General features: G+C 37.8%; 2 protein-coding genes and 1 non-coding gene across 3 annotated transcripts; all 3 read left to right on the top strand.

Moving 5' to 3' along the window:
* The first annotated feature begins 4,603 nt into the window (after positions 1-4,603).
* On the top strand, positions 4,604-13,814 carry kri1 (KRI1 homolog). The gene is made up of 18 exons (XM_030140230.1): positions 4,604-4,782; positions 4,918-4,994; positions 5,084-5,186; positions 5,267-5,366; positions 5,466-5,520; positions 5,605-5,654; positions 5,738-5,858; positions 5,950-6,027; positions 6,133-6,242; positions 6,321-6,549; positions 6,662-6,832; positions 9,875-9,950; positions 10,234-10,340; positions 12,084-12,246; positions 12,327-12,457; positions 12,711-12,775; positions 12,859-12,954; positions 13,031-13,814. Exons 1-18 carry the CDS (start codon positions 4,698-4,700, stop codon positions 13,515-13,517), a joined length of 2,304 nt encoding a protein of 767 aa, XP_029996090.1. The 5' UTR covers positions 4,604-4,697; the 3' UTR covers positions 13,518-13,814.
* On the top strand, positions 12,519-12,618 carry LOC115425050 (Z30 small nucleolar RNA). The gene has a single exon (XR_003936181.1). It is a non-coding gene; the product is annotated as a Z30 small nucleolar RNA (small nucleolar RNA).
* A 206-nt stretch (positions 13,815-14,020) lies between the features above and the next one.
* Positions 14,021-18,477, top strand: spc24 (SPC24 component of NDC80 kinetochore complex). Its single transcript, XM_030140287.1, has 6 exons — positions 14,021-14,080; positions 15,363-15,545; positions 15,765-15,909; positions 16,072-16,176; positions 18,039-18,115; positions 18,203-18,477. The coding sequence occupies exons 2-6, from the start codon at positions 15,380-15,382 to the stop codon at positions 18,307-18,309; spliced, it is 600 nt and encodes a 199-aa protein (XP_029996147.1). The 5' UTR covers positions 14,021-14,080; positions 15,363-15,379; the 3' UTR covers positions 18,310-18,477.
* Positions 18,478-19,666: the final 1,189 nt, after the last annotated feature.

The raw sequence follows: 19,666 nt of genomic DNA, 5'->3' as shown, positions 1-19,666 counted from the left end.
CCACAGAAATGCAATTATTTGGAGAACAAATACAATCTTTACCCTTTGAGAGGGCTCTGGTCAGTTGTTGGGCACTAAATATATGCATGGATAGTCCAAAACATATAAGCAAGTAATAGCTTTAAAAGCCTAATATTTTCATAATTTACTTACACATAGAGTTTGTTGGATTTAATACTCTTCTAATTCTCTTCAAAACAGTCCAATAGTTATTTCTCCAAATGTAAAAGCCGTACAATGTGATACTTAACTGTGTTGTTTTGTTGAGTGATGGGGGTTCTACTGATGGTGTGTGGGGGCTGAAAGGTTTACAGCAGCATATTCCACTGTTCAGCAGCTGTGGTATGCAGACATGGCTGAAAACGTGAAGAGTTTTTTTTTTTGTTTTTTTTTTTTCTTCCCCCATATCCCCCCCTCAAGGGCTGGCTCTGTTTTCATAGTTCTTCAACTGAAAGCAAAACCTCCTTCCTAGAAAGTCCAGCCGTTCCAGCGAAAGGTAAAACCGCACTTAAAAATTCTGAGAAATTCCCCTATATTGTGAGGAGACTTTGAGTTGAAAACATTACAGCATTGCGTGTAAGAATGTCTCCCTAACAAGGTGGAAATAAAAACTGAAAGAGTTAAGCACAAATGAACACATTTTTCCTTATGTGCAAGTTTTAGAGCTGTTTAACAGGTAGTCTTACGTAGTCCAGTTTTGGATTGTTTTATTAGAGTTTCAGCATAATGGAAACTACATTTAAGTGTCAAGCCTAGGTGTTTATTTGAGCCATTGAAAGAGCTGCAAGGTATACTGAATGCAAAAATAACAAATAAGTAGATAAAATTGAGGGAAGCACATACTTTCCTAAAATAATACAATGAATAAACGAAGAGGAAAAACTACAACCTCACACAATTAGGGAATATTTAATTTTTTTAAACATATAGACCACCATAAATATAATTCTCAGTGACCAACAGTCAGGTTACTGTTATTTTTACAGGCAGCTCTCAGAGAAAAGAAGGGAATCAAAGAGTGACATGACCCTGCAGATCAAACCCACCAACAGGCAGGTCACATGCAAAGTTCAAGGCTGAGGACAGAGCAGAAGTCATGATAACATGAGTGTAGGAAACAATACAGTGATCTACATACATGTGAGTAAACATACTGATATGAAAACACTGGCTCGTCGAGTATTCATAATTTTTAAATTTTATTTAACCTTTATTTAACCAGGAAGTCCCTTGAGATGAAATCTCTTTTTCGAGGGAGACCTGACCAAGAATAATATTAAAGTACTAATAAATAATAAATGATAAAGACACACTCTGAAAAATACGTCACACAGTCAAAACACAGACTGAGACATTGCGTCGGTTTGTTGTTGTTGGCACTGACGACAGAAAATCTGCTTTTCAAAGAAATGCTTTGACTGATATCATTAATCATTAATTCAGCCAAAAAAGGTCAGGTATGGCCAACTGGACTGTTCCAGTCTGTTCCATATATGAATGAAGTCAATAAGGCTGAAGCTGTGACATGAATCTGGTTCAGTGGGAAATAAAGCCTTAACCTAAAGATAATTTGACCACTTTTCTAATCATTTAATCAGGTGATTCTTTTATGTTTAAAGAACAAACACACATCTTCAACAACATGCACAAATCAAATCCTTTTACATGTGACAAGTGATGATAGGAAACTTCACTGCTCACCTTGCCCCACATAAACAAAATCTACTGAACCAACCTTTGCTCAGGCCCATGTTTTGTTGGAGGGTGATATGTTTAATTTGGAAGCTGCATACTGCTCAATGCAACAAGACCAGAATTCTTCAAATGCAATGTTGTCTCCTCAGAAAAAAAAAATCTGCTGGGTCATATGGTCCTGCAAATTAAAGATGAACCACCTGGATCCAGGAACCTGTTATGACCCACTTCTGAACCCTCTTCTGAGACGATTTTTATTGATCATACATAAACAGATATGTGAGCATTTTTTACCAAAAGGACATTTTCATTGTCATCCCTGGCTTATGAATTAAAAATATTTCACTTATTTTATTTGATCAATAATGCTATTCAGATCCAGAATAGGATGTTTCATGACATACTGGAATGAAAAATATTTAATTATACTGTATATAATTCCTACAGTGTAGATGCAGACTGCTATATATGTGAGTTCTATGTGAGTGTATTTGATATTAAATCCTCTGACCAAGATCATCATCTGTGGCTTCAATGAACATTTTACAAAGACACTCAATAACGTTTGAACCACTAATTGTATCTCAATGATTCAAAAAGTCAGGTAAACTGGAGTTCATCAGCTTTTCAGAGATACTACATATGTTTTATTTGGATATGGATACACTCTGTAGTCTGTAGTTAGACCCTTATATTGCACAGCATTGATTCATCATAATATCTTAATTTGAGACAATAAATGGCTGTAACTTGTGGCTTGAAACATCTGCTGTATGTTCTATTACTCTGAAGTACAAAAAACTATATTACACATTAAAAAAAAAAGCCATTATGTTTTTATAGTATTCTTCCTGTAATGTCATTCATTCTCAGACAAAAGAAATGTAAAATGACTTTAAATGAATAAAATGATATTGAGGCTCTGAATCAGATGATCGTTGTTTGAACCTGTTTGTTGATATTTTGAATACTCTGGAAAAACTAAATAAACTAGTAAAGATGAAAGGCTGTTCTGAGTCCCTGAGGGTTCAAAATCAAGTCTTGTTTTTGTTTTGTATTCTGTGTATGAGATGTCAAGGATGTGCTTTTGGTAAAATATTGTGGAGTTATATTGATTTCTATATGATGCCTCTTTAATGGAGGTAGATTTTATTATTTCGAGTTGTTTTTATGTAATGAAATGAAAATGTAAAGACCACTGCACCTAGGTTTGGCTCTGTGTGAATGACATAAAAATAAAAAAACATAAATAATCATATGCACTAGTAAAATCATGCTGTTTTTGCCTCAATATTGAGTGCAAACCATTCACTTCACTATTTATTCATTGTCGATCTTGAGCACACATTTGTTGATAAAGCTGTAGGTGACAATGTAAAATGAAATTTTGATTTATCCAGTGTCATGTTTACACTCTGACACTGCTGTCCAGACTTCTACGTCACACAGACTCATGTAAACATCCTCAACGGTGGCCACTGAGTGAAGAGCAGATCACAGACCGTACCCAAACAGACCCACTTCATTCATCAACAACAGCATTTACCTTCTGTGGGAAATGCTATTTACACATTCATGACTGACTGTCCAGTGCTTGAGGTAAAAAAATGTACCCCCACATGTGTCACCAAACAAATATTGAATGTGTGAAGAGTAACATCATGTTCAAGTGTGTATATGTTTACTGCACTAAAATACGCATTACAATTCACTTGTTTGGGCTTAACCCTGAAAGACCTAAACATCCACTGGCAACCACAAGCATCGACTGATGAAAATGTTCAATAATACTGGAGCCCCTAATCCTACAAATACATTGAAATAATTCATGTTTCTCAGTTTTTCTATCATCATCAGATATGACCCAGTTGGACATTTAAAGTGTCCTCGCTGAACATGGAAACACCATCATCCAATTCACCAATAAAACCCATGAAATTTGATAAATGACAGTGCTTGCAGATGTAAATGATGTTTTTTTTTTTTACTGAAATAGTTATTTTCTCTTCAGTTTTCTCTTTTCTCACATACTTAACTTTGAATTAAACAAAAACACCATCATCTTCTACAACACTGACTCATCAGTAAAAAAAAAAAAAAAACATATAGCATAAATAGACTTGTTTCTATGCTCAGTTAATGATATATCTTGCTGAAAAGTCACTTTTTCTTCTTCAGTTTTCTCTGTTTTGAAAATAGGACTAAAAAATAATTTGGAAATTGAGACAGAAATAGTTGTGGGTCTTTTAACAGCACAATGTTAAATGTTTTTCAGAAGGTCAAACTAGAAGATTTATATTTAGATGTAAAATGTGTTATAGTTTTTATTCTTTTTAAATAGAACTCAAACCTGCTATGAAGTAGTACATTACAAATACATTCATACATTTAAAAGTGTCAAAAAATGTCCATGATAAGCAACATTTAAAGAGGAGGCATAGTTAAAACAATGTCAAATCTCCAAATCCTGTTGGCTTTAGTGTAATTTCTAGTGTTATTTGAGTTCAGGAAATAAAACAGAAGAAGAAGAAATATATACCATGGAGTAACAGTATTAGTCATATTCATATATTAATCATACAGTTTGTTGGATAAATTTTCCCCTGTTTTTCCACAAAATAGGCATACTGTACACACACACACACACACACACACACACACACACACACACACACACACACACACACGCACACACACACACACACACACACACACACACATATATATATATATATGTGTGTGTGTGTGTGTGTGTTTGTTTGTGTGCGTGTGTGTGTGTGTGTGTGTCTACAATAGCAAGAAACGGTAAAATCAGACATTTAGAAGCCAGCAGAAACTTGACATTAGCGCGCCCCCTATAGGACGATTTACGTCATGTACGTCTGTATGAACCGGAAACCACGTGGTTCAGCTCAACACATGCTCGTGTGGCAGCTGGGATGGCTTCTCTTCACTACAGTGTAACTTTAACTGCTTATTGAAGGGATTCGTCTCATTAAATCATGTCTGGAAAGTCGGAGTTGAAGATAAACTCCCAGTTCGCGGAGAAATATGAGAAATACCGGCAGAAAGAAGAGCTACAGAGGCGTAAGTGTTGCAAAAGCTGCTAGCTAACCACGGCTAACAACACAACGTGGGATAGTGTCTAGGTTTATTTTATTGTTTTCTTCCATAATTTGGTATTTCTTATTTTTGAGTGTTTTTTTTTTTTTTTTTTTGCAGTGAAGGACCGATATGGAAACCGAGCTGATGAAAGTGACTCTGAGTCGTCTGAGTCCAGCTCTGATGACAGTGAAGTGGTTAGCATCTCTGGCTTGTCTCATTCTGTCATCAAAATACCACCAGTTGTCATATTTTTAACGGGCCTGACATGTATCCCACTCTACAGGAACTGGACCCTGAAGTCGAGAGGGATTTCTACAGAACACTGTCACTGCTGAAGAAGAAAGACCCGAAGATCTATGAGAAAGATGCCAAGTTCTACTCAGAGGGTGAGTTTTAAGTCTGTTTTGTCTTCACAGTCTCAGTCATGTCTTTGTTTTCAACCAAGTGGTTTAATTTCTTTTTCCAGAGCCATCCACCAGTGATGCAAAGCCTTCAACCTCCAAAACAGCTGTTAAACCCATGTATCTCAAAGATTATGAGCGTAAAGTCATACTGGAAAGGGAAGGGTGAGTGAGCTACATTGGTCTGTTTTTTTTTTTTTCTTACAAAGTTAGATGACTGCATCACTACCACATTACCCATTTTCTCTGATTAAAATTTTGCAGTAAATATGAAGACGATGATGACAGTGATGAAGAGGAGGCTGTGGCGAGAAGAGAGGTAGCTCATATTACCAATAGTTGTTTTCAAAGGTGCTTGAAACTATAATAATGGCTGATGAGTCTTTATTTTATTCCTTTAAAGAGAGCTGCATCTCCAAGCTACATTCAGGAACAAAAGGAGTTGAAGGAAAGGTAAAGTTAAAGAGTCATGATGTTGTCCGAATTATATCAGACTGACTTCATATCATGTTTTTCTAACGAAAACCTCTCTTCAGCTTTCGGAAATTCATCCAGGACAGTGATGAGGACGATGAGGGTGGTGATGGAGATGGAGATGGTGATGGTGATGGGATGTCGCAGCTGCTAACCCGAAGGGTCAAAACACAGGAAGAGAAGGTTAAAATCCTGCTACTCCTCTTCATCCTGATTCATAGAAGGTTGGAAGTATTGCCGATGTTGATAAACTTCTTTGTATATCTGCTTATAGGATAAAGAGGAGGCAGACTATGTGGAATGGTTGAAGGGCCAGACTGAGATTGAGGGTCCGGAGGAAGTAAAGGACATGGTAAGTGTGTAAATGGATGTGACAAATGTAAGTAAAGCCATTCTAGCCTACTAAGACGTTTGTGTTTAACTGTTTTGTTAATGACAATTATTTATGTTGAGACAGAAATATTTAAGAGACTATTGGAATGATCCAGAGTTAGATGAAAAGGAGTGTTTCCTCAGAGACTATGTCCTCAACAAGTGCTACCTCGATGATGACGATGATGATGAACGGTAAGCTGCTACCTTTCTTCTTCCTTGAACCTGATAAAATAAAGCTGCTTTGACGAGAAATGCTCTTGATGCATTTAGGATCCCCACATATGACGAGGTGGTCCAGGAGGAGGTAGAGGATTCTGAAGAGGAAGGGGAGTCTTTTTTGGAACGTCAGGAAGACTTTGAAAGAAGCTACAACTTCCGGTTTGAGGAGCCTGATGCTCAACAGATCAAGACATACCCCCGTAACATCGCCACCTCTGTGCGCTCCAAAGATGAACGACGAAAACGCAAAAGGGAGGAGGTGAAGCTGAGGAAGGAAAAGGTATGTTTTATTAAAAGGGCAAAAAAAACAATCCCTCTGTAGTAGAGCTTGAATCAGGTGAGGCCTTTTTTTCTTAGCCACTAAATGCCTCTTTTTTTCATGGCTATTGTAGGAGAAGGAGCAGAAGCAGGAGCAGTTGAAGCAGCTGAAGAACCTGAAGAGAAATGAAATCATGGAGAAGCTGAAGAAACTTCAGGAACTGACAGGAAATGACCAGCTCGCTTTCAGTCAGACTGACCTGGAGGGAGACTTTGATCCAGAACATCATGATCAACTTATGCAGGTCAGTGTATTGTTATTATTATTATTATTATTATTATTATTATTATTATTATTATTATTATTATTATTATCACACATTTTTATCTTGAAATATCACAGAGGAGGACAGCTGAATTTAGTTTGGTCTGTTCTGCTCATGTAGGTTTGTGTTTTGTCAGTCAGAATCATACCATCTGTGTATACTAATCTTTACATACAGTGCAGTATACAACATGTAAAATTCAAGTTTATTCATATAGCGCGTATAAAATGGGCTACATGAGTGCTGTACAAAGATATAAGAAAAATACATGATATAATAAAAATAAGAATAAGATATACTAAAACTGTTAAGAACATACAAAATAAATAGGATAGGACATCTAAAACACAACCAGTAGATAAAATAGATGTTTGTGCATGTGGGTGTGTGTGAATGGCCGAACATGTGGGATGGGTGGTGTGTGTGTCTGGGTGTCAGTGGGTGTGTGTGCATATGCTTGTGTGGGTGAGTGGGGGACTGGAGGGCGTGTGGGGTTTGGACCCCTGCACAGGGGGACGGATGGCTCCTGGGCTCGGGGGGCTCAGGGATCAGCACCTTGCTTGCCCCTGGGTGGCCGGCCCCTGGCGGAAGTGTGGCTGCAGGCGTCCCTGGCCCCCCTGGGGCCTGTGCTCGGCTGCTGTGGGGCCTCTGGCTGGGGCCTCCCTTGACCATCTTCGGAGTGGGCACACTGTCGCTTCTCGGGGTGGGGGGGCTGTAACCCCCCTCTCTGTGGTGTCTGCTGGTTGGCCAGGCCTTGTGGCCCTCTTTGTTGGTCCCTGGTCCTTGGAGGGGGTGTGGTTGCATGTCTGTGTTCTTCACCTCAGTGTCTTTCCTTGTTCTCTTTATTTACTCTGATGCAGTCTGTCTGTCACAGTAGATTAATGTGAACAACTGATTTTTTGTGGATTTGTTACTGGTTTTATTTGGGCAGACGTGGTGTATGATATTCTGCTCAAGCTTTCTTTTCTTATATTCATAATTTGATAGGTCTTGTGTATTTTATTTTATTTTATTGTAGTTTTGTTTATCTGTTTTTTGTTTGTTTTTTCTTCTCTCTCTTCTGCCCAGTTTACTCAGTTCTGGTTGTAGTTATTATCATTATAATTATCACCATGGTTGTTACTGTTTGTATTGATGATATTTTCTTGAGAGGGTCTTCGCCACGTTCTTCTTTCTTGCTCTCTCCCCTTCACCCCCCCACCCCCCACCCCCACCCCCCACACACACACACACACCTTTTGTTTGAAACAAAACAAAAGGTGCAAAAAAACAAGGTGACTTGAGATTAAAAGGGAAATAAACACGTGTGAAAGGTTTAGGCTTTTGGACCAGGGTCTGTTCCAGCTAGTCCAGGACAGCCGGTCTGGAACTCCATGGTCCCGGTCCCTTTTTCGCTTTCCTACAGGAAAAGTAATAAAAATGATAAAATGAATAACAGAACACATGATGACAGATTCCTACCAGTGTGATGTGTCATGTGACCTGTCTGACCTGGGCTGTTGTAAACAGCAGTAGATGATGGACCAGGACAGGTTCAGAAAAAGAGGCGAGTCTGTCCGGTCCATTTCAGGTGGAAATCACAAACATACAGAATAAATCAGTGTTCAGCTCACAGCGACAACATGAATACATCCAGTTCTCAGATTTAGGTTTAGTGTCAGACTGTTTACCAGTTAGTATTAGGTTAACTGGACTTCACTTTGGACTAAACAGCTGATGTGCCTCTGACTACTGTTACAGCATGGAACCAACTAAACAGGGAATATTTATATGATATACATACCACTGGTTTGTTCGAAAGTCAGATCCACTGTGACCGTTGTGGTCCTTTAGTTTCTTTTAATCCTGCATAAGTTTCTTCTTCTTTTCTCGTATTTCTTTAGGCTTGTGTCCTATATTTGGCTCCGACAGCTTTTACTTGCTCATTTTGTGTCGGCGATTCAAAGTCCGTCTGAATTTCCTCATCGTCCGTCCACTTGTTGTAGCTTCTCTTTTAGTCCATTTTCCGAATTATCAAAATACAAAGCTTGTGGAAATTAAATGAGTTCAATATTGGCGGTGAACAGAATGCGGAAACGCTGCCAGTCTAGTCCACCACTCAGCCTTCTCCAGCACACAGCCCCACCCCCTAAAGTTCCTGGTAATCTGGAAAGTACTACCTCTCTACCAGGAACTTCTTCGGGGTAAATTCGGGGCCGGGGGAGGATCAGTTACCAGGGTAATTTTCGGTGGAAACACACCAGGAACTTTGACAGTTCAGGGTAATACAGAAAGTTCCTGCGGTGGGAAAGGGCCTATAGGTATTTATAATGCACCTTTAAATACTAGTTGCTACCATTAATCAAAAGAAGCAGCAGGTGTCTATAATGGAATTGCATGTTACAGTTGACCAGTCACATAGCACAACATTGAGATTAAGTGAAGGACTGCGAAATTTGGCCATTGATGTATGTTAAAAATTGGCTTAGGTTTTTGCAGATTTTTAGGTTTTCTCATACTCTTTACGACTTTGGTCAGAATCACTTTGCTAGTAAAAGAAAATGTCATTTAAAACACAACCACTGTCATTACTTGGATGTTTGTACAGAGCAATTGTACCTTTTACTAGGGCTTTTTCTGGTGTAAAATTAAAATGCCTCGAGTGAAAAGGACTGTGATTAGAAAGAGCACTGTCATACTTCTAACACACAGTAAAAGGTTACCCTGCTATTTTATACTACTGTTTGGAATTACTTTTATGTGAATCTCTGCCTGTCAGGATGAAAATGATGAATAAAATTGTATAGGAACAACTTTAGTTTGAATGAGAGCTGTCATTTTCCAGCTCGCATTGATGTATTTTTCTAATTTGAAATGTTAAACTGTATTGAAATCTGTTAATTCTACCCCAATCCAACCCCAACCTTACTCCAGTTTGTACTTAGTGGTGCGGGATGTTTTGAAGTTGTGTGAGTAGTGCTGTATGTATGTTCCATGTATGTTCATGTTTTAAAAGTTAGCATTGATTTTCTGGATTTGCAGAAATTTTTTGGAGACGAATACTATGGTGGACAAGAAGAGGAAAAGCCTCAGTTTGACGATGATGATGAGTTTGAAGGTAAGCCTGTTTTTCCTTTCTTGGGGGATGTAGCATTGTTTAACCATGCTTGTGTTATATCAATACAATGACTGTTCCTCACCCTACAGATGGGGATAAATAAAAAGATGTGTTGAAGTTTGTGATACACATTTATGTAGCCACAGGAATAGTATTATTTGGTGTATTGTTTCTGTTTGTGACAGCACTTTGTCAAGGGTTAAGTATACAAGATATTAGTGCAGTTCAATGCATTCATGTATGAAACTATGTGGATATTACATGGTTTTTCTGTATGAAATAGAGCACTGGAACTGGGACACATGGACTGGACAGGGACAAGAGGAGTACTATGGTGAAGGAGGAGAAGAAGAGCATAATGAGCCACATTGTGATGATGAAGGGTTCATTGTGAGTAAAACACAATAACTAACTAAAGGGAAATTCTCTGAGATTTTTTGCACTATGGAGAGACAAGACACCATATTAGCCATTTCAGACTGTTTTTTTCCCCTAGAATTAAGCATTTTAAAAGTGTAGGTAAATTGGTGTTTTGTGTTAACATCAGCTAGGTCTTAATTTATGTAGTGAAATTACAGTGAAGTTCATACAAGAATATTTTAAGTTTTTGTTGCAATTGACTCACATGAGCTGCTAAAACAGATTCGATAAACACTCAAGCTCCAGTAAACTATGTAAATGACAAAAGTCACCTTGTTGACAAATGTCACCTTATCAACAAATTATGAAATGTGTAGACTTTTCAAAGTTGATTGGTTCAGGGGAATGAACTATATAATAATTTTATATGTAACTCTAAATTGGAATTACACTACATTAATTACACATTATTCTTACAGAATGTGTCACCCATCCATAAATTGTGTTCATATCTGAAAAAAAAAATGGGGAAAAAGTTTCATGCTGCAAGTTGTCCTAAATGACTGGTGTATTGAAGAACAGATTGATTAGTATGAGTGGTTCTTGCATGAGGCCCATCTTTTTTTGCCATCACAGCACCTAAAACATTCATAAAGCGATATAACACTCTGCCTAAGTATAATTTGAATTGTTGGTTGGGTTTCTCTGTATGGCTGGTGCTTTGTGGAGGAGGTGGCAAGCTTTTCAAGAGGAATTATGCAAGATTTAACTGGTTAGCTCTTCACTGTTTTTGTAGCATTTTTCTCTATGGAGCTCCCCCTACAGCAGGGGTCAGCAACCCTGATCCTAGAGAGCCACTATCCTGCATGTTATAGATGTTTCCCTCTTCCAGCACACCTGATGGTCATTATCAGGCTTCTGCAGAGCTCGATGACAGGCTTATCATTCGAATCAGGTGTGTTGGAAGAGGGATACATCTAAAACATGCAGGATAGTGGCTCTCTAGGACCAGGGTTGCTGACCCCTGCCCTACAGTTTCAAAGTACATATTCACTATCATAAAACCCACACCTAACCTTCCCTCTCTGAACATTTGCATTTGTTTTCAATGAAGCGACACAAGTGAAGTGACACAACTGTGATTACTAGTGAGTATGCTAACATCTCTGCTTGTTAGCAGGCATCCAAGCATCTTTCATAAAATGAGTTCATAAACGAGTAACCAATAGAGCACGCAAATACACTGAAATACACTGAGTATAGAGAATTTATCTCGGTGATACAAGTGCAACAGCAACAATGCCAAGTTTGCATCTGTTTTGCATGCTTCTTTTTCTTTCAGCTCTTGCCATTCTGCAGAAGCTCAACTAAGGCAGACTCTTGTCTAGTTCCTTGTTTGATTACTCACTCTTTTCTTCTTCCTAGCATCCTCTGACAACGGCCACCTCTTCCTTTTCTCTGCCATGGTAAATGCCTGTGAAATGAAGGCATGGCTGGATTGTGTTTATAGCTAGCCAGTGATACCTGGCTGGGGGCGTGTTTGTGTGGTAGTGCTCACATTTCTTGTGAGAGACAAGATCAAGGCCACCGCAGGGTGGCAGCGAACTTGCAAGTGGCATATTTAGCCCTAGAGATGCTAGTGGGAAGGTGGAGAGCCTCCATTCACCCCATAACAAGCCATTTAATCATCACAATTACTTTGAAGCTATTTAATTAAAGTAAATATCTGGCATAGTTCCCCTTTAAGTTGGCAATGTGATCCTGTTTCCACAGATGGATGCTGACTATGACCCCAGCCAGCCGACCACCTCCAAGAGACAGAAGAAAAAGGAGAAGAAGAAGATGAAAAGGGAGGATATACCCCAAATGGGCAAAAAGAGGAAGAAGTCTCATTTTGCAGAGGCAATCACCAAAAGCAAGCCTGTGTTTGACCCTCGTAAGTCTCAGTAAACCTCTAGTTATTAGATGAAAGTTATGATTAGACATGAGTCTAATTAAAGAAAGCTTGTGTTTCAGAGGAGAAAAGCTTTGAACAGTATTTGGATGAGTACTATAAACTGGACTACGAAGATATTATTGACGACCTTCCATGTAGGTTTCGCTACAGGCAGGTTGTGGCCAATGACTTTGGCCTGACAACTGATGAGGTGAGGACAGCAGAAGTGACTCTAAAAAGATACATAGAATGGATTCCACACAATGATAATGCTGCAGTGATGAGTTTTGAATGGAATGATCTGGTATTGCCTCCCTCTGGGGAACAGCTCTGACCAGGGAATGACCTCAGATTAATCTTCTCTCTGAGCAGACCTCAGTGATAACATGAAGCAGCAAACTGAAAACTGCTGAATGTGACCCAAAAGCTAATTTGAACTCATGAGACTCTGCTTATTTCCCCAGATTTTAAATGCAAATGACAAGGAACTGAACCAGTGGTGTTCTCTGAAAAAGACGTGCATGTTCAGGTACTTAATCTACCCTCTTCTGTTTGTCTTTCATCTTTTTTCTCAGATTAGCTGCTACATTGTATTTTTTTCTGTTCTTTCAGGTCTGAAAAGGAAGAAATGTGTGATTTGAAAAACTATAAAATTAAAGCACAGAATATGATGAAAAAGAAGGAAATTCTTAACTCTTTTTATTCTGAGTAAGTACAGCACAAATAGCCTGTAAATGGTGAAATTCACTGCTGCAGATGCTTTAATATAATTGTGTTTCTACAGAGAGGATAAAGAAGTGGCAGAAGCAAAGACTAAGATGGGGAAGAAACGAAGAGATCGTCTGAAGACTGCTGAAAAACAAGGCACAGGAGCTGAAGATGGTGTGGAAACCTCTGTGATGGACTCTGCTCAAGATACAGAAGCCCAAACTCTGAGAGAGGCAGTAGATGGAGAAGAGGAACAGGAAGAGTTCCTGATACCCAAGAAAAAGAAGATGAAACAGGAAGAGGAAGCTCAGGTAGAGGCAGCAGATGCAGGAGATGAGTTGAAAAACAGGACTGAAAAGCCACAATGGGCGAAGAAAAAGCACAAGCTCAAAGGTGGACGCCTCCTCTCAGTGTCCCACGGGGTGAAAATCGGCGGCCGGGACTTCAGCAGACAGAGACTGAAGGCCTATGGTCTGAACCCAAAGAGACTGTACTTCAGACAGCTCGGCAGACAGAAACGAAAAGAGAGGGAGAAGAAAGAGAAGCAGAAAAACAAGGAGTGACAACTTTGAACAATCACTGTTTGTCGTACTTGGAGTTTCTAGTAGACATTTTCCCGTTCCAATGGTCCAAATCCTTAAATGTTTCACTTTTCCATTGGTGTTTGCTTTCAGATTGTACACTTGAATTATACAGATTTGATGTAGTCTTAGGGGGAAAAAAAATATGAACAAAATGTACAATTTTGATTTTATCAATAATTGCAGTTGCTACAGATTATGGAGTTGATGAAGCATTACATTTATATTATTACTGGCTTTACTAAACCTTTACATTATTAAAATTGTGTGGCTTTTGAACAAATTTGATGTAAATTGTGTATATAAAAAATGTTTGTTTTGTGTTTTTGAGTTTTTAATATGCCTTAATGCAATACACCATTAGCTAGATGTTAGCAGTTGGTGCAGTACTAAATTTAAAATAATCAAATTGGAAGGTATCACAATATTTCTGTGTTCGTTACATCCGGGCCTGTAGGTGGCGACATACGCTTGCGCAGAATTAACTCGAAGAAGAACGGAACAGGCGCGAATAGATCTGTTTGAATAGGAGAAGGAACAGTTCGGTAAGTGTTTTTTTTATGCCCCAATTCTGGAAAAAAGGGGTCTTGTTCCTTAATTTTTAGGTATAGATCCCATAGTAGTGTTTGGAAGTTGCATGTTTTGCCCTTTTATTTTACGTACGTCGGTAAGCTCTTTCAATAGTATGGCCGCTAACTGTCAGAGAAACACAGTAAACAAAATATCACCAGGAGTTTTAGCTAGTTCTTGAACACGTTTATGGCATCTTGACTAATACGTGACAGTAATAGGGTCAATTTTGGAACTAAATATACCAGCATATTTACTGAACAGTATTTATTTACCTAAACGTGGAGCACAGCCTCAGTAAGGATATTACAATTACATGTACAAAATTACACGTGTGGGCAATACATTTAGGTATCTTTAATGTCATGTATAGCCCTATTCCTACTAAACTAGTGTTAGCTGTGAACCTTTCCTAATTTGCATAATTTCAGAGATCGTCTGTGATCTTAATCCCATGCGAATCTGTCATGTCTGAAATTTGTCAAATAAGAACTCCGCTACATATAACCTACCCTACCTCAGCAATTACAGAGCTGATGGTATTAGCCACTCTTGTACGAACCTTTATTTATATAATTAAATTATAATTTGGTGGAATATGCAAGAGTTTCCTCCGTTGATTTTTTTCGACCTTTTCCCTGGTCAAGCGTGATGGAGGCTACCTTAAAGAGTTTTAAAAGTATTTTAGGTGGGAATTTGGGTGGCTCATATAGCAATTTAACATGGATTTTCACTGGAAAAACAAAGTAACATCGTTCAGATAATTGACATCTGAATGGATGATGAGATAAATGACATACATGACAGTTACAACAAGGAACATTTTTCTCTGCTTAAGTGATGAATTTACCCTTGACATCAGAGGAATAATGTCAGTAAATTCAAGTAAAAAACATACATGTATCCTGTGCCATTGGGCCACATGAAATACTTCGGTGGGGTGGGATAATTTCCAAAGAAATTCCAATACAAATAGTTTTTAAGACTTAAGAGATGGAAATGGAAACTGTAACAGTTACAGAGGAAACTGAAGTTTTTCCAGAAAACATTTCATTCAACATTAAATGTTAAAGGAGCGTTTTTATGTTTTTGAGAACTGTAAATAAAAGTCATAAATAAAAGTTTCACTGTTTTCAGTTTGAATATATCTGCAGTTGGTATAGTATTTCTAACACCTGTTATGTGGTTTACTGGTGGAACAAGGTGAAGTTTGAGAAGTATTTCTTGTTTTAAAGCACTTGTTTTTGGTTTTTCTAGCCCTCAGTGTCACCACGATGGCCCAGTGTCACAAATTCCAGGATTTGGAAGAGTCTGGAGAAGCGCTGGTGGCTTATATTAACAGCAGCCAACCTGAGAAACTGAGACGAGTGAAAGATGCTCATCAGATCCTTTTTGACCGACATGTAGACACAAAGAAGACTGTGACACAGATTTTAATAGGCAAGCAATCAGAGGTTTATTATAATGTATACAGTATATTGTTTAATGTAGTTGGCATTTGTATTCACTAGTTTTCTGAATGATTATGTGTTGGGCTGTGTATTTGTGTTGAAGTGTATTGCTCTGTTTATGTTCTAGGTTTGAATATCTATGGGAAAGTCAGCATTAGATCATAGTTATGTATCATATGGTCTCATAGTGACTCTCCTCTGTCCTCAGATGTGGCTCAGATTGAGGAGACCGCAGGTCAGAGGCTGCTGGACATGGAGGAGGAGCAGAAGCAAAGGGACAGGGAGTTCAGTAGCCTGGAGGAGCAGCTGAGCCAGTTAACGTCCAAGAGCCAGATCACTGACTCTGAACTACAGTATGCATTAATCATCTGTGTTTGCATGGAGGACACTATAATGGTTATGTCTGATCAAGAATTTGAAGAAAACAGTGTTTTTTTCCTGTAATCTTTTCAAAGCTAACCCTGAATACTCTCCTGCTGCTCTTTTCTTTGTTGCCATCCTTAACCCTTGTCCAGGTTTCTGCAGAGAGAGTTCGAAGCTCTAATAAACAATGAACGGGACCTCGAGACTCTACAGAACGAGGTGGATGAAGACACGACTGAAGTCATCCCTTCGGCAGTGTAAGTACTGAATGATCTTCAACTGTCTTGTCCAGGAGTTGAGTGACAAATTGGAATTATGTGAAAAAGATAAAATGTAAACAGTTTCTTTATCCAAAGTGAATGAAGCACATCAGCTTTTCTTTACTACATGAACATCTAGATCGTTAAAGTAGCACGTGTATGTTCAAAACTAAATATGTGAATTTAACTCATCTCAAAATGCATCTTGAATGAATTTTTGAGCTAGGTTTTTTGTTATACTTGTGGGAGAGGCTTCTGATCAAATATGTATTTTAAAAGCAATACCCAACACATTCTAGTGTTCTGCTGAAAATGTTTCCTGTAAACTGAACTGAAAAAGCATAATATGGCAGAAAGGGGAGCACCAGTAAAGGAAGGATGAAAGGAACCTTGAGAGGATTGTGAAAAAAAGATGGTTTGATAATGTAGGAGAGGTTTTAGGTGTGGACAGACAGTGCACAAACTGCTACAGGAGAAGAGTTGAATCTCTCTTATATCAAGTGGTGTCTCAAATCTAAAGAGCATCCCCATAGACTTATCTGGGCTAAAGAGAGGATTTTTTTTACACAGGAAATTCAAGCAAGTAGGCGATCTCAACTAGTGATGGGAAGTTCGGCTCTTTTGGTTTCCAAACAGCTCTTAATTTAGTATCATTTGTAACTTAATGTTTTAGGCTAACTTGGCAATTCTGAATGGTTTATGTGTTAATAAACCCTTTGGTATTCAGTGTTTTTATGAGACGTCTTATAATTGCCTCATTTTGTACCTTTATTCTGTCACAAAAGCATTCTTACTTTTGTTTAATATTTTAATAAAACTTTTAATTGTACATAGAACAGAAACAGACCTAAAAACAGAACCAAACCATTCTCATGTGTCTGTTCGTGGTGGAACCTGCTCTTACAGTGATTTTCATTTTATAGTGAAGGCACACTGCTGTTATTTCCAATGTCTTTAAACTGCAGCCAGATAGCACTTTTTTATACATGTGTCACGTATTTATTACCAGTATTTCTACTGTCTCACTTAGTCAGCATCACGGTACGGTCTGTCCTCCTCTCTGCTTTCACATAATGGTATAATCTATATCCTCTGTTGCCCATTGAGGCACAAACTAAAAATCTTCAGCATTCGTTAGCATCTCAGAGGCAGTGTTTTCATGTCTATTCTGTTTGCAAAAGCATGTAATTGACTTGAATTATTGTAATTGTATACATGTGTGAAAAGAATTAAATTTGTTTATATGCAACCAATGATGGGCTGTCTATAGTGTAATGTGCTGCTTTTTGTTAGGTGTTAACCATGTTCATTGTTATAATGTTCATTGTATATCATGTTACTATCACTTCAAATTCCAAATTATACATTTATTGACACTAACAAAATTTTTTTTTATGTATATTGACATATGAACTCATTATTTTTCTGTTTGATTTTTCAATAAAATATATTCAGTCACAGTCAACTAAATCATATAGAAAGCGGTCGCACTCATGGAAGTTGAAAAAAAAACATAACAACAAACTGTTATGTACCCAACGTAACAGAAATATTTCGTGACAAGTTAAAATGATAGCCTAACTTTTCAATAAAGTTTTCAGTAAACACTGCTTCCGAAATGCTCATGAGTGGTCATGACTTTTGAATTCAAAACAAAGTTCTGCTATGAGCAATGCTAAGCCATTGAGATCAAGAGCTGAGCAGCAAAAGGAGGAAAAAATTGACTACAAAGCATCGGCTCTCAGAGCCGACTCTTATGAGCACAGCACATCACTAAGCTCAACTATTTTCTATCTTTTTACATTATTCAATTGCAGTTTGATCAGATTTCTGAATGGTTTAAAATCTTCCCTCCACAGATACGTCGCTCAGCTGTACTACCTAATAACCAAGATCAAGTGGGAATATGATACAGACCCAAGCATTTTAAAAGGAGGTATGGTTTAATGTACTTTTTGAGTATATTTTCTTGGTCTATTTCCATAAAGATTTAGGGGGTTACTGTTTATTTCTTCTCTTGCAGTGCACTATGGTGCAGAGCTAGCGACTCCTATAAACACTGACAAATCAACACAAACTCCAGATGAAATAAGCGACCAGCTGTGGGGCTTCGTCAGCACTGAATGGTAGAAGACACGGTGAAGTGTCCATCAGTTACATGTTGTGTATGTATTTGTATTCTATGTGTTTTTGTTTATTTTTGTGCTTCATCAAACATTTATATTGTTTTAAAAGTCAATCTCTTTTGTAGTTTTTCTTTGATGTGTTTCACACTTTCATTAAAAACCTGTAAAAGTTGTGGCCTTTGAAAGTCTCTTATTTTAGGCCTAGAAAAGTCACAGAATTAAGCAAAATTGTTGAAAGTTGCAGAGGAGTCAAAAGATTAATTTTTTTAGGGATGCAAACGCCAGTTCTTTGGCGAAGTGAGACATTTTAAAATAAGTCACAAATGGGACTCATGCAGGTCAGAAAAGAAACATGTTTTTGGGGGATTTCAGTTAATAACTGACAAGTGACACACAAACAACGTGACATAAGTAAAGCATAAGATGAACTAGAAATAATGTCCCAATTAAATAAAATAGATTACATTACTTTTGGAACAGAGGAGTTATTTCAGATCAAGGTCTTCATGGTGGGTATGACCCTGGACCACATCTTTTAATCCCCTTATGAAATTTCAGTCCTGAATTTTGTTTTTAACGAAATTCTCAAAACAAGAAAGCACCAGATTTCAACAAGGACACTTAAAGATCTTAAAAATGGGACCTCTGGGTGTATGGAGACTGGGATGGCTTTTTGTTCTTGTTTCAATAACATGCATTTTGGTGTAATTTTGAATTCTGAATATTATTTCATATGATACATTATTTATATCTTGTATTATTTATAACTGGATTTTCCATACTGTTTAAGACTTAAGTACTGTACCTAAACCAGATTAGTTTTGGAATCCATGTGAACGGCATCAAAATGAACTGCACGACTTTTCCCATTTTTTAATAGTTGGACTTGAGTGAAATTCCTCTTTATCATTCTGAATTCAATCCATCCATTATCTGTCAGCCTAAACAGATAAGGAATTAATCTTAATTTGCTATTTTACTATTTTTTGCATGTCTTGTTTTTTTATCTACAAGTTTGTACAGTAGCTCTTGGCACTTTGCTAAATAAATAAACTCGACAATGACCATATTTAATTTACAGAAAATACGTAACTATGTTCCTGTAATTAAAGGTTGCGAATAGACATGAATATTTTTATTGTCAGTGTCAAGTGTTGAAGCATTTTGCACAGAAAAATGTGTGGGAACCCTCCTTTTATAGAAGATGTAGAGCAAAGTGTTGGTCACTAGATGTCGTTAAAGTACCGTTAAGTGTTGAAGCCTATTTCACTGATTCCTTGCACCACATTAATGCAGATGAGGTATTGGCAGAGAAACACTTCAGGCAGATCAAAAAAAGAGGGTTAACAGTTCTGTAGTTG

Source organism: Sphaeramia orbicularis, chromosome 8, assembly GCF_902148855.1.
Source record: "Sphaeramia orbicularis chromosome 8, fSphaOr1.1, whole genome shotgun sequence".
Lineage (NCBI taxonomy): Eukaryota > Metazoa > Chordata > Actinopteri > Kurtiformes > Apogonidae > Sphaeramia > Sphaeramia orbicularis.
This window is presented reverse-complemented; position numbering and strand designations above follow the sequence as displayed.